Source organism: Thamnophis elegans, chromosome 3 (assembly GCF_009769535.1).
Source record: "Thamnophis elegans isolate rThaEle1 chromosome 3, rThaEle1.pri, whole genome shotgun sequence".
Taxonomy (NCBI): domain Eukaryota; kingdom Metazoa; phylum Chordata; class Lepidosauria; order Squamata; family Colubridae; genus Thamnophis; species Thamnophis elegans.
In genome coordinates this window covers 80,032,147-80,046,660 of record NC_045543.1, presented here as the reverse complement: position 1 = coordinate 80,046,660, position 14,514 = coordinate 80,032,147, and the positions used below count along the sequence as shown (strand labels likewise).

Below are 14,514 nucleotides of genomic sequence, written 5' to 3'. Positions count from 1 at the left end.
TCAGATGCCCCCCAACCTTCTAATCACACTTAGGAGATAAACAGCACACCTGTGAACTATCAGATCTGCAAAAGGAGAATTCCAGCGTAACAAGAATTGAACATTTTTGGATTGCCTTAGGAAAGTTTCTGAAGATGGGAGAGGTTACTAGTCCTGTGTGTCAGCTGACCAGTGACCCTTCATTAAAACCTGAGTCTTACATCAATGGAAGTGCACACAGGACTTTGTGCATATTGACATAGGCATATCCTCATAATAGACTGATCATTTGAAAAGGTTTTGTTAACCAAATTGTAAAAATTCATACTGAATTGGGTATAATCTCTTTTAAATACAAATAATAAATCTTATACACACAATAGCTATATCTATTATTCTCAAAATCTATTCACCATATTCTTCACATATCCTTATTAAACATTTTCCATTATTTAATTAAACACTCTGTTTGGTTTCATCTATAATTAGTTAATAACATCAGACATTATAAACATCACACCATCACATTTGTAACCATTACTGTCCAAATTTATTAATAATAATTTTTGCATTATCCTCATTATTCAATGTTCATTATTTAATTACACATTTACTTCCTTTTTATTTATATATTCTCCTTTATGTTGTTAAGTGGGACATTTGTTAAGTAAGTTTTGCTCCATTTGGAGACCTTTCTTGCTACAGTTGCTAAGTGAATCATTGCAGTTATTAAGTTAGTAATATAGTTGTTAAGTGAATCTGGCTTCCCCATTGACTTTGCTTGTCAGGAGGTCACAAAAGGGGATCACATGACCCCAGGACCTGGCAAATGTCATAAATATGAACCAGTTGCCAAGCCTCCAAATTTGATTACATGACCATGGGCATGCTGGTGGTTGGCTGTGAAGTGTGTTATGGTTTGGGTGCTGTGTGTTGGAATATGAAGTTTTTTGGATAACCGTTAAGGAGTAAGATGTCAAGCAGCTGTTTCTCTTCCGCTTTTCTTAGTGTTGTGGTGCTGCAGTGTGTCCTGATCCTTCTGAAGAAGTTTTTGTCATAACTTCTTTTGTATGCGGTGGGGTGGTTGCTTGTGAAGCTGGGGATCTGGTCTGTGTGCATAGGTTTGCAGTAGATGCTAGTTTCCAATTCTCCATACTCCAGTTTTTACCATATTATGTGCAACACCTACACATCATACATACATTTCATAGGATTGTACCATTAAATCAGTGATCCCCAACCTTTGGAGTGGTGAAGGGGGGAGAAGGAATGGTTATGTGCACACATTGGAGGAGTATGCTTGCACCTCTGTGCGAGCAGCAAGCCGACAGGCATGCCACTTCTACAAATGGAACTGCCTATACACGCTCACCTGCCGCTGTCACAAATGGATCTGTGCGTCTGCACATGCTCACCCACCACTTCTGTAGCCTGGTTCCAAACAGGCCAAGATCTGGTAGTGGGCCACGACTCAGGGTTGGGGACCCCTGCCTCAAATGAACAGGAATTCAATGGGAAAGCAATACAAAATATGGCAACAGAGGACAGTAGTATCAAGAGAACTGTAGATGGATGTATTTGAAGCTTTGTGGAACCAAAAGTGGTGCCATAAATCAATGGAAATATATTTAGCTATCTCATAACTTTAGGGTGGAAGAAACCAAATGGGGCTTGCTTGTATAACCTTAAACATAACAGATTCCATGCAGTCTAGCATTCTGTCGTGCAATTTGCAAGCAAACGTTCCAAATAAGAATTATTAGCCAGATTATGTAGCATTAGGGGTGAAATTCAGCAGGTTCTGGAGAACCGGTAGCAGAGATTTTGAGTAGTTTGGAGAACCAGCAAATACCACTTCTGGCTGGCCCCAGAGTGTGTGGGAATGGAGATCTGGCAATATCCTTCCCCTGCCACACCCACCAAGCCACGCCCCACATAACTGGCAGTAAAAAAAAATTGAATTTCACCACTGTGTAGCATGCTATTCTAAACTTCAGACTTCAGTTTTAAAGTGATTGTTCCTTAGGAGTTGGAACACCTAGTCTCTTTTTTTAGAACAATAGATAATATCTGCCATCTAGTGGAAATAAGAAATATTTAATTACCAGTAATTTGACTTTTTACAAAACTTGTACCTTCTAGATATGTTGGGTAGAAACTACCCTCAGGCCAGCCAGCAGTTGCCATCCCCCGGATTGGCATTCTCTACATACATTTCAACAGAAACTTTAAATAATAGATCAGGATTGTTTAGGTGAATTCCAAAAAATCATGTCTTATCTAATTCACAAGAAGGCTCCCCACTGAAATATTTAAGAGCATGTTCCCATGATGTCACCTCCATCTCATTGATAACCCATTTCTGAAGCAAGTCTGAAACCTTAGGTGTTCCGTGAAAACACTATTTTCTTCCTATCCTGTTATAACAGCCTCAAAACAGTTTGGGAATCTTAGGTGCATGGAAGAAGATTCTTGGGATGATCCAATCTGGGTTGGCCATCTGCTCAGCTTTTTCTCTAAACATTTACTTGAATGTTAATTCAAGCCCCATATACTGTATGTATGTGTGTTTTAGAATTTGTTTTATTGTGCATCCATTTTTTTTGTACTGGATTATTTTAACTTTATTTAGTTATGGGGTTTGGGGATTTAATTTTGTTGGAAGAAATGTTCTTCTGGGTTCAGCTCCAAGTGGGGAAAAAGACAGTGGAAACATGGAGGCTGCTTGGAAAGATGATTTAATGGTGGACAGGATCACATGGCTTGAGCTCCTGAATAGAAAAAAAGGAGGGGTCACATGCTTCCAAATGTTGGGTGAAGAAAGAGAGAGAGGAAGGGGCCTGCTGGTTTTTTGTACTCTGTTTGGCCCCACCTCTCTGTTTCCTGTTCCTGTGTAAATTCCCGTGGAAGGCTACCCCTACCTTTATTATGTAAAGTAGACTAGAACAGGCTTTAATGGCTCATTGATAAAAGGCGGGAGGAAGCTGCATGGAGGTACTCTGTCCTTAAAAACAGGTTTCTCTCATTTCACATTCAGGGAAATATAATATTCTAATTTCTTAATATTTCCCAGGATATTTCAGTTTTCTAGCAGAGGGGTGGGTTTTAACTTCCCTGTTCAGATATACTTCTATATATTTGCTCTGATAGTGCTGGTGAGGTTTTCTTCTTGGTAGTGTCTCAACTAGGATATTGTTCTGCTTGATTGTTCCTTTAGTGTTAATCCTTGGTTATCTGGATATAGGCTGCTTGCTGGGCAGGTTTTGTTCTGGACTTTTCTTGGCTTTTTTATTGTCTCTTTTGAATGGTTTGTCAATGTATTCTATCTATGCATCTATTGATGGCTTGACTTATCTGAATGCTTTTAGGAATTTTCTAGCTGTTTGCATTTGACTTGGCCTAGAATGCTGTTTCCTGGTTGAAACTCTGGTTGTCTGTGTATTAAGATTAAGGCTTTTTCATTATCTTCTGCTAGTTGTTCATGCATGTGCTCCACTAGTCTTCTGCCCATTTACCCTACAATACCCCTATCATCTCCACCCAACATACTCTTCCAGCTTGCTGAGATAAACAGTTAACTGGTGTAACACATCTGGTAACCACCCAGTTTGGGAAGGCTGGTTTTATCATATCCAATATTACTTTTCAAAAGAGGGCCCTGGAGTCCATTTCAATGACTAAGACTGTGCATTGTGGGCATGCATGTATTGAATGAAACGCCTTGTAGCTTTCAAAGTCGATGCCAGGGACATTCAGCACTTTTACCAGCTTTCCCATGTTGGAAGAAATATCCTTCTGGGTTTAGTTCCAAGTGGGAAAACACACTGGAAACATGGAAGCTGTTAGGAAAGATGGTTTATTGGTGGACAGGATCACATGGCTTGAACTTCTGAACAGAAAAGGTGATCACATGCTTCAAGATGTTAGGTGAAGAAGAAAAAAGGGCTGGCTTGCTGAGAATCCCTGTGTTTCATGCCCTCTGTTGGACCCCACCAAAGGGCCACCCTCTCCTGTGCAAGAAATGCACCGATTGGCTGCCAAACTCCCAGAGCAGGGACGGATGGACGGACAGTCTTAACTACATAGGCTGTCCTGAGACCCAAGCTGTTTGCCTTGCTGGCTGATGTAATTTTCCCAGGTGCCCTGTGGTGAGTTTGTTTCCTAGATGGGTCTGCCTGAAGGGGCTAGATCTTTGTCATGTAGAATAGACTGGGTCAGGCCTTAATGGCCCATTGACAAAGATGGGGGTGGGAGCAGAGTTTCTGCCTCCCTTTTAGCGGAAATATTCGGCCCTTTAATATTTCCTAAAATATTGCATTTTCTAGGAGAGAGGCGGGTGCTACCTTCCAACACCCAAAACTGATTTTCTCCCCGGTGTGAGGACGGGGCGGGTGTGTGTGTGTTGATATGAATTAAAGTTTGGAACGCACATTGTGATCCAAGGAAGGAGAGGGTAATATTTTTCAAATCCGTTGACGTCTGAAGCAAAATAACGCAGTCTATTCGACAGTGCGGACTGTCGAATCCGGGACTCCTCGTGATATACGGATTAATAGTTTAACTACCAAAACCCTAATTAAAACGAAGCTTTTTTCTCTCGCAAAGCCTTGAACCGCAACGAGGTCATTTTTTTCCTTCATGGGGAGTTCACACACTCCTCGATCGCCTCGAGAACCCCTAAAGCAAGTCGGTGCCTTTCTTTCATAAAGCCGGGAGCAGCCTTGGGCCGCCAGCCGTTTCGCGGAGGGAGAAGGGCTCATCTGCAAGAACCGGATGGGAAACACCGCGCCATCATCCTTAACACCACCGACGGCTTTCAAAGCCCACACCACTGCCGGAGAACGCCAAGGCGCAGGCGCGCTGGCGGCATTTCCCAGCCAATCCTCTCTCGCGCGCGCAGGGCGGAAATGCGGCGGCTCCACCCACCGGCGGCTGACGAACTCTCGCCCTCGGAGCCACCTTTGTAGGAAGGAAACGGCCGAGCTTGCTAGAACGTTCCTGCGTTCCTTTCTTCTTCTCCTTTTTCCTCCCCCCTTCCGCTTCTGTGACGTCACGCGATGTCCCGCCTCTTCCGCGCCGGTAGTTCTCTTCTACAGCCGTGCGTAGAAGTCGCCGCTCGGACCAGACGCGGCTGGAGCGCTTCGGGGCAGCCGAGCTTCTCGTCGCGGGGACCCGGGGACCCGGGGACCCAGGCTTGAACAGCAGCCGCCGCCTCCTCCGCGTTCCGTCCCGCGGCTGCCTTAGATCCGTCGCCATGAAGAACTTGCCGTACTTCTGTCGCGGAGAGGTGGTGCGAGGCTTCGGGCGGGGCTCCAAGGAGCTGGGCATCCGCACAGGTGAGAAGCGGGGGAGACCGTGCGCCGCAGTCGGGTGGCGGCACCTCCTCCTCTTCGACGCCCCTGCCGGGTCCTTCTGGCGACCGACAGGGCGTTTGTGGGGAGGGAAGGTCGGCTCTCCGCTCTCTTTTTTGTTTTGAATTAAGAAACGAGGCTTTAGTGCAGTGGCAACTTTAAGACTGGTGGACTTCAATTCCCAGAATTCTGGGAGTTGAAGTCCACCAGTCTTAAAGTTGCCAAGTTTGATGACCCCTGCTTTAGTGTAAGCGGGGCTGGCTTTGGGTTTTTTTGGGGGGGGGAGGTGTCTGCTAATATCCCGTTCAAAGTCCAGCTCAGCCCCTTCCTGTAGACAACGCTTGTGGGGGTTTTTTGGAGGGGGGGGCATAGTACAAAACGACTTTATTTTTTATTTGATTTTCATCCCTTATTACTTTATAAATAGGAACATTCCTCACAACAGTTCAAACATAGTGGCCGTTCAAAGTTACAACTGGACTGAAAAAAAAGTGAGGTGACTGGTTTTCCGCAGAGGCGACCTTTGCAGCATCCCCGGGATCACATGATCAAAATCCAGATGCTTGGCAACTGATTTATACTTATGACTAAAGGCCAAGGGATCATGTGATTCCCCTTTTGCAACCCTCTGAGGGGCAAAGTCAGCAGATTCACTTAACAAAGAGGTTACTAACTGATCAACTGCAATGACTCACTTAACAACTGTGCAAGAAATTGGGCAACAAATGTCTCACCTAACAACATAAATTATGGGCTCAATTGTCGTACATCGAGGACTATCTGTAACTCAAAGTGTTGAACTCCCTCCTCCTCTTTCCTTACAACAAACCTGTGAAGTGGATTGGCTGAAAGAGAGCCACCGGCATTTGCTTAGAGACTAGAACATATATTGTGGTTATTTAGAATCTGGCTTCTACATCTAAATGGAAAGAGGTAGGTTTTTAACAATCCTGGTTTGAAACTGCTCACTATAATGTTCCTAGTTCTCTGTAGATAGTCCTGAATGGTAATGGGCTTTTTGTTAAATACTTACATTCAGTTAATGACAAACATGGGCACATTCATGAACTTTCAACTCCTTTTGCTTTAAAAGAGCTAATATGTAACACAAGTCATGTTACAAGGTGCAGTTGTGTTATATTATTAAGTAACATACCTTCATTACGTTATAGACTAGGTACTGGTTTTTTTCTAACCAAGATAAATATTGATGTAAATTACCAAGTTACAAAACAACAAACATTCTTGGAAGTTCAAATGCAGCCTGGCCTTGTTGAGTGTGTGTGCATGTCTGTGTTTGAAGAGTGACTTAAAAATTAATGTAACTTACCTTAGATATATTTAGATTACCCTAAGCTATAGTCAACTTCACCTGGAGATGTGATTAATATAAGTGTATGTATTGATTTAAGATTTTTCTGCCAGCTCTTTTTGCTATGCTATGCGTTATTTTAATGGTCTGTATAAATGTTTTGTTTTTCAGCTAACTTTTCCGAAGAAGTGGTTGATAGTTTCCCATCTGATATCTCTACTGGCATATACTATGGATGGGGTTGTGTTGGAACTGGAGATGTGCATAAAGTGGTCTTGAGTATAGGCTGGAATCCATACTACAAGAATGTTAAGAAATCAGTGGTGAGTATGTTGTGTGTTAATATCTTAAAACCAGCTCAGGATCTGATCAATAGAAATTTATATTTGGACAGTTTTTGCTGGAACTTTTACTTACTATTAATATAAACATTTACCAGGATTTGTTTAATGACATTTTTAATTCCTGAGCATTGTGGGTAAACTTTCAATAAAGTGAATTCATTATCAAAGTCTTATTCAATACAGAATATACTACTTCATTTATTCTATAGAATGCTAATATTTTACATATTGTATAATTGAGATTTTTGTAACAGAAATATTACGTAGGTAACCTTCGGCTTATGATCACAATCAAATCCAAAATTTCTGTTGCTAAATGAAACATTAGGTGAATTTTGCCCCTTTTGCGACCTTACATGCCACAGTTGTTAAATGAATCACTGCAGTTGTTAAGTTAGTAATACGGTTGTTAAGTGAATCTGGCTTTCCTATTGACTTTGCTTGCGAAAAGGTCACAAAATGTAGTCAAATGGCTCTGCGACCCTGCAACCGTTATAAATATGAGTCAGTTGCCAAGTGTCTGAATTTTGCTCACCTGACCATGGGGATGCTGCAACAGTTATAAGTGTGAAAAACAGCCTTAAGTCACTTTCCGTGCTGTTATAACATCGAATGGTCACTAAATGAACTGTTGTAAGTCAAGGACTATCTACACAGGTAGTTCTCACTTAGTGATCCTAATTGGAAATTGAATTTCCTAAGCGAAACTGCCCAAACTTCACATGATCACAGTGCTTACCAATGGCAGTTTCAGAGGTTCCAGTTATGATATTTAGGCAAGGGCTGTGTGATTGTTAGTCCAGGAGCTCACACTTCTCCTTCAGTCACTTCTTGCTGCTGGCTTTCTGAAAGCTTTCCGGAAAGCTTTCAGGGGACTTTTCTCTGCCTTGCCGTGGGGAAGTGAGTCGTGAGTTGCTCCATCAGTGGGCAAGACAAGACAGATCGTAGCTCCCTGGGCAAAGGTGGAGGCTGTGAGGAAGAGGCTGTTCAGGGTAGTTGCAGAACTAAAGAAAATGGAGGATGAGGGCTTCTTGGAAGCCTAGCGCATGCTCTACAACTCACATTGGAAGCAGTCCTGGAGAGCCAGCCTTCAGGGCTAGCAATGGGTTGGAGGCGAGTCCAGCACTGACTGAACCTATTCACATACACTGCTTGTTCTTGCCCTAACCTGCCTCTTGTCAAGTCTCCTGCAAAATGTGGACAGGCTATAAAACATCCATATTTTGATTATGTGACCACAGGATCGCATGCAACAGCAAGAACTTTGAGGACTAGGCATAAAATCATATGTTCAGTACTGCCCTAACCTAGAATGGTGGCTGAATGATCATTAAGCAAGAACTATCTGTATTCTGTATAGAAATCAATAGTTGTTTTGGTTTTACTCATATTTAAAACTTCTAAAAATAAGTACCGTATTTTTCGGAGTATAAGACGCACCCTTTTCCCTCAAAAAAAGAGGCTGAAATCTGGGTGCGTCTTATACACTGAATACATCATTTTTTGCCTCCCAAAACCCCATCCTCTTTACCAAAATGGCCGTGCAGAGCCTTTAGGAGGCTTTCAGAGTGCTCCTGGGTGCTGGGGAGGGCAGAAATGAGAGAAAAATGACCCCCCCCCCCAGCAGCACTCTATAATCCTCCTAAAGACTATGCATATCCCTTTTTTTTTTTTGACAAAAAACGGGCCTGTTTTTGCAAAAAAACCCAGGCCGTTTTTTGCTCATTTTGTCCCCTCCTACCCCCCAGAAGCACTCTACAAGCATCCTAAAGGCTATTCATGCCTTTTTAAAAAAAGGGCCCGTTTTCACAAAAAACTTGTTTTTGCAAGGTCTGCAGAGTGTAAAAACTTTTTTTTAAATTTGCCTCTTCAAAATCATGGTACATCTTATACTTATACGGTGCGTCTTATACTCCAAAAAATACAGTATATCTTTATTTCAGTGCTTAAATATATACACAGACATGCTATGATGTTTTTTTTTTAAGGAAACACACGTCATTCATCCCTTCAAGGAAGACTTTTATGGGGAAGTCCTCAGCATAATCATTGTTGGTTATATAAGACCAGAACAGAACTTTGATTCTTTAGGTAAGTCTTGAGTATTTGAGTATTTGTTTGACAAATGATAATGACTACTCATAAGAACAGGTATTTAATATCATTACTGTCGGCTGTGACCAGGGGGGCATTTGCCCAGGTTCGCCTGGTACGCCAGTTGCGACCCTACCTGAACCGGGAGGCTCTCACAACAGTCACTCGAGCCCTTGTGATCTCCAGGCTGGAATACTGCAATGTGCTCTATATGGGGCTGCCCTTGAAGAGCATCCGACGACTTCAGCTAGTCCAGAATGCGGCCGCGCGAGTGATTGTGGGCGCACCGCGGTACGCCCACATAACACCTATCCTCCGTGAGCTGCGCTGGCTACCTGTTGATCTCTGGGTGCGCTTCAAGGTGCTACTTACCACCCATAAAGCCCTTCATGGTAGTGGATCTGAGTACTTGAGAGACCGCCTTCTGCCGATTACCTCCCTTCGTCCCATCAGATCGCACAGAGTGGGCCTCCTCCGAGTTCCATCCGCCAGTCAGTGCCGACTGGCGACTACGCGGAGGAGAGCCTTCTCAGTAGCAGCCCCGACCCTCTGAAACGATCTCCCCGTAGAGATTCGCACCCTCACCACAGTCCAGAGCTTCCGCACAGCCCTTAAGATCTGGCTATCCCGTCAGGCCTGGGGATAAGACCTTCATACACCCCACCCGAATGTTGAATGAATGTTGTGTTTTATTGCTATTATTATTTGTATTCACATATTATTTTTACGTTTTGTCTTGCACCCCCTTCCCATGAGTTGTAAGCCGCCCTGAGTCCCCTCAGGGAAAAGGGTGGCCTATAAGTGACAATAAAATACAAAAATACAAAAAATACAAAAATACAACAGGAGTTCTTAAAATTTAGGTTGCTGATGCAAAGAATATTAAAGAATGTTATACCTGTATTAGTTTGGATGAAATTGTAGATCAGAAACCTTTTCTTCTTGAAGAAAATTTACATTTTCAACATCTGCGTATGGTGCACATTACACAGAATTGGAAAAGTATGGATAATTGCAATTATCTGGATGTAAAAAGTACTATCCAACTGATAAATCTCAGTTTGAATTATAATTGCATTGTACTGGGAAAAAGAAGCTGGAAGCTTACATTTCTCAGCCCAATCTACTTCACAGGGTTCTTGATGTGCTACATCTTGACTTTCTCGAGAAAATATATAAATTGTGTTTATAATAACAATGTCATGGTTTGACATTATGTGAATAAGACTCATGACATTTTCCTTGATCTGTTTCTACTTCCTCTTTGGCAACATATGAGTTATGCAAACTATAATTGGAAGCTACATTGTTTTGAATTCTTTTAACTATTTCCTCAATTCTCACCTTTTCTCCATAGAAAAAGTAACAAACATAGAGGCACTCTCACTCTGTTTAGGTAGTATGAAAGAAACTTGTAGACAGCAGATACTTTAAATGTTTCATCTCGAATGAGTCATTTATCAATATTATATACTTTGGAATTTTACTGCCTGTGGGCCTCATTTGATTCACAGGCGATCCGGGTCTTGCCCATGACACGTGAGACAATAACAATATTGGGGCAGGGCATTGGCAATGGGGTAGCAGTGGCAGCCTTGGGGGTTGGGCAGTGGCATCATTGGGCAACTCTGTGACCTTCCGCAACAATCCTAGTTTGTCATGTGGCCCCTTGAGAAAATCAAATGACCAACCCTGCTTTAGAAGTCATTAATGTTTTATTTTTTCTCCTCTACAGATGCACTTATAGCTGCTATTCAACATGACATTGATGAAGCTAAAAATCTACTTGATTTGCCAGAACACCAGAAGTTTAAAGATGACAACTTCTTTCACAGAGCAAATGTCAACAGTATGACTAATGGTCATTAAATATTTCCCTTTCTTTATTTTCACTGCAGTTATTTAAATTGAACTGCTCTTAGCCGGTTTCTTTTTAATAGAGAAGGCTGCTCTGCTCTTTAGGATTGTTATTCGGTTAGCATTACATTAAAATGGTTAGTGATTCTCTAAAAGTAACACTATTTTTGTTTTTTCAAAAAAAGGGGGCAATGTAACTTGACAAATAGAAAGTGCAATCTGTCACATGTTGTTGGTGTCTAACTGCAGACAAAAGTTTGTTTCCTAAATGTTTCTAAATATTTCTAATGATTGCTATTTATTTAATTAATAATGCCCATCCTGGATATTTTTATAGTGAAAGATTTCCAATGGAAAAGTAAAAATGGTATCAGTAATTTTACTGCCTGAATTGTTGTCCTAGGGGGTTTTAATTGTTCATTTGAAACATTAGCTGGATTCATTTGAAGCCTTTTTAATCCCTTTAAACTAGGATTTAAGCCCTCTGTGAATGAATTACGCTATTAATTTCAGTGGGAATGAAAGCATAACTTAAATTTTTTCTGCCTTCAATTGAGAATTCCTAGATATTTATAGAGCTTATTTATTTCACTGTTTTATAGTACAGAATATAATGGAAAGCCTTGATCTTAAGAGAGGCATCTGAACCTGGAACATAACAAACCTTTATTTTTGCAAAATCTCCTTTACTTTTGATGCAACTTTGTTGTTACAAAGCAGCCTTTCATTTGATTAAATGCTCCTTTAATTTACTTGGGAAAAACTGTGATGAATTTGGGTCTTTGTGTATATGTCCAGGTAGGCTTGACTGAGAAACATGATTGGGACCAGAATAAGTCATTGAGCAGAGTGGTTGTCAAGTGATATATCATGTGACTGCTTCATTTAACCACTGTAATTGTAGCATTCCCAGTCATGGTCATTAAGCGATCTCATGGGTGGTTAGGTGGACTGAGTCACAAGGAGCATGGGGGTATCTCGGGGTAACAGAGGCCCTAGGAGGCTTTGAACAGGCAGTGGATGAATTGGCTGATGCTGCAGGGCAATGCATAGCCAGAAGTAGAAGCTGTAGTCACCATTGGAAGACACAACTGCTAAATGCTTGCGAAGTTGCAAGACAGCCACCCCTCATACATGAACGGCTGAATACACAGTGGTGTACAAAGCAGTCAACCTGTGGAAAGTTGGTAGTTGGAGTTGCAATGCCCCTGCAGTCATAAGTACCGATAAGTTGTCAGGTGTCCACAAGGACAGTGCAATACCTGTAACTTCAGGCACAGGTCACAAGTCCCTTTATTCAGTGCTATTGTAATTTCGAATGGTTGCTGAACAAATGGTTGTAGGTCGGGGACTACCTGTATGTATATGTTATATATCTGTGTATGCACACATACACATATATGGATCTACAGTCAATTCTTGTTATTCACAGAAGTTACATTCTAAAAGTAATAAATGCTGATTTACTAAATATTGAGCTATTGCTCTATTCCCCAAAAGCAAAGTACTTTTATAGTATGGGAGTTGAAATAAAAAGGCAAAGTATCACTTTATCAGCCTCAGTGGGAACATGCATGTCAGCTGACACACATTTTTCACTGCTCTGAGCCTGTCTCCAAATGATTGCAAAACTGCATTTGACATTACATATACATTTCAATGTGTAGGTGAAATTGTAAATACGAAATCCGTAAATAATGAGAATAAACTGTGCACATATATGTATTTGTGTCTGTATGCATGGCTTATCAGCTGCTATAAAATGTATATGTCTATATGCAGATATGTGCGTTAGGATGTAACTAGCATTTCTAACGTTTCTATCGTTGCAGTTTTCATAGCATCTCTGTCAATATAGGGATTTTTTTGTCCCAGGACATTTATATGCTCGGAAAAACAAAACACCAAAAGCTTATTACCAAATTATGTTTCTTTCTGCTTATATTTTTCATTTTGATACATGTTTGTATGTAAATGCAACAAAAATTCTTTAATTAATTGTTATTTGGATTGGTAAATATGATAATTACATGTGCATTTAATCGAAAAGTCTAGTCTGGAAATGTGTACACTATGTTATGCAGAATGAAGTGGGAAATTCAGTTGATTGTATTTTGATAATTTTATAAATGCACTAATGGGTACAAGCTTCTAGGGATTGTGTAGAACATTTGAATCTTATTTATCTGTAGGAAAAAGCTCACATTGAATATACGTAAAATGCATCGGGAATGATCACCCCAATTATATGTTCGCTGCAGGAATATCATGAATTGGAAGTCTTGTGTCCTTCATTTCAGAGGCCCCAGATTGTTCATTTGCAAGGAATCCCGAGTTCTGGTTTTCATGGTTTAAATGTTTATTATTTCATACTTTATGTTACCATTAATTTTTAAAAACCTGGATTCCACTTATTTTTATCTTGGTAAAGTGCCCATGTTTTCTCTCTTTACCCACTCTGCATATGCAGTCCTAGCAGTACCAAGGCTTTATAGATAGTCCTCAATTTATGACCATTTGTTTGAGGTTACAATGAAAAAAATGACTTAATTTGCTCTTCTTTGAACTTAGAAAGCATTGCGGTTCCCCCACAGTCATGGGATCAAAATTTGGATGCTTGCCCACTGGTTTGGATTTGTAATGGTTGCAACATTCTGTGGCCACATGATCACCATTGCTTAAATATTTGCTTAATGACTAGCAGAAAAAGGTAAAATGTGATGTGACTCATTTATGACCACATCGCTTAGCAACAAGAGTTCTGGTCCCAAATGTAATCGAGGGCTACCTGTGAATATTTCTTTGTAGCTTAATACAATCTAGGTGTCAGCATCACTCCATTACATAATTAGGAAAGAAAGATTAAGAGACTCCATGGGTAGGAAATCCAAAGTACTTTTACTAATTATAAATGGTAAGCAAGCAGTTGCGAAGCAAAGTCTGCTTAATTAGGCGCGAAAGCAATTGATATATAGAATAGCCCATTCCCCTCCCCTTAGGATCATAGCTCCAGTCCAATCATAAGTCCTTCAAGTGTCGGGTGTGAGATAACTTCAAAAAGACAGGCCGAAGATGGAATGTCGAGGCCGTTGATGCAGGCGGGAAACACACGCATGCGCAATCCCAACGTCTGGTACATCCTAGAACATTCCTCCAGCAGATCAAATAACCCCTCCCAAATACCAGCCCCCCCCCCCCCCCCCCCGTTTCATGGCAGCTGAAGCAACAGCAAGGCAGAAGCTGACATCCGGCCGTCCCCCGGAAAAAGGCTGTTAGGCCTGGAAAAAAAAACAAACGAAACAGACAAACGACAAAACACAAAAAGAAGAGGGAGGGGGAAAAAGAAAGTCAAGGCTTGTCGGGATAAGCAGCATAAAATTTCTGAAGCAGGCGGGGAGCACGAACATAAGATTTATCAACCCATTCTGTGTGGGAGGGAGGAAAGTGCTTCCAAGCCACCAGATATTGGATGCGATTACGGTGCCTGCGGGAATCAAGAATTTCACGAACTTCAAAATGACGTTCCCCATCAACTAGTAACGGAGCAGGCGGAGGGTCATCTGGGGGGCGCAAGTGG

The 14,514-nt window shown here is 41.5% G+C and overlaps 1 protein-coding gene across 2 annotated transcripts; it reads left to right on the top strand.

Moving 5' to 3' along the window:
* The first annotated feature begins 4,920 nt into the window (after window positions 1-4,920).
* RFK (riboflavin kinase) lies at window positions 4,921-12,611 on the top strand. 2 transcript variants are annotated; one of them, XM_032214000.1, is made up of 4 exons: window positions 4,921-5,315; window positions 6,814-6,965; window positions 8,975-9,077; window positions 10,816-12,611. In XM_032214000.1, exons 1-4 carry the CDS (start codon window positions 5,234-5,236, stop codon window positions 10,947-10,949), a joined length of 471 nt encoding a protein of 156 aa, XP_032069891.1. In that variant the 5' UTR covers window positions 4,921-5,233; the 3' UTR covers window positions 10,950-12,611. The 2 variants fall into 2 exon arrangements, with proteins under 2 accessions (XP_032069891.1, XP_032069893.1); XM_032214002.1 differs by lacking the exon at window positions 4,921-5,315 and adding an exon at window positions 6,079-6,263.
* Window positions 12,612-14,514: the final 1,903 nt, after the last annotated feature.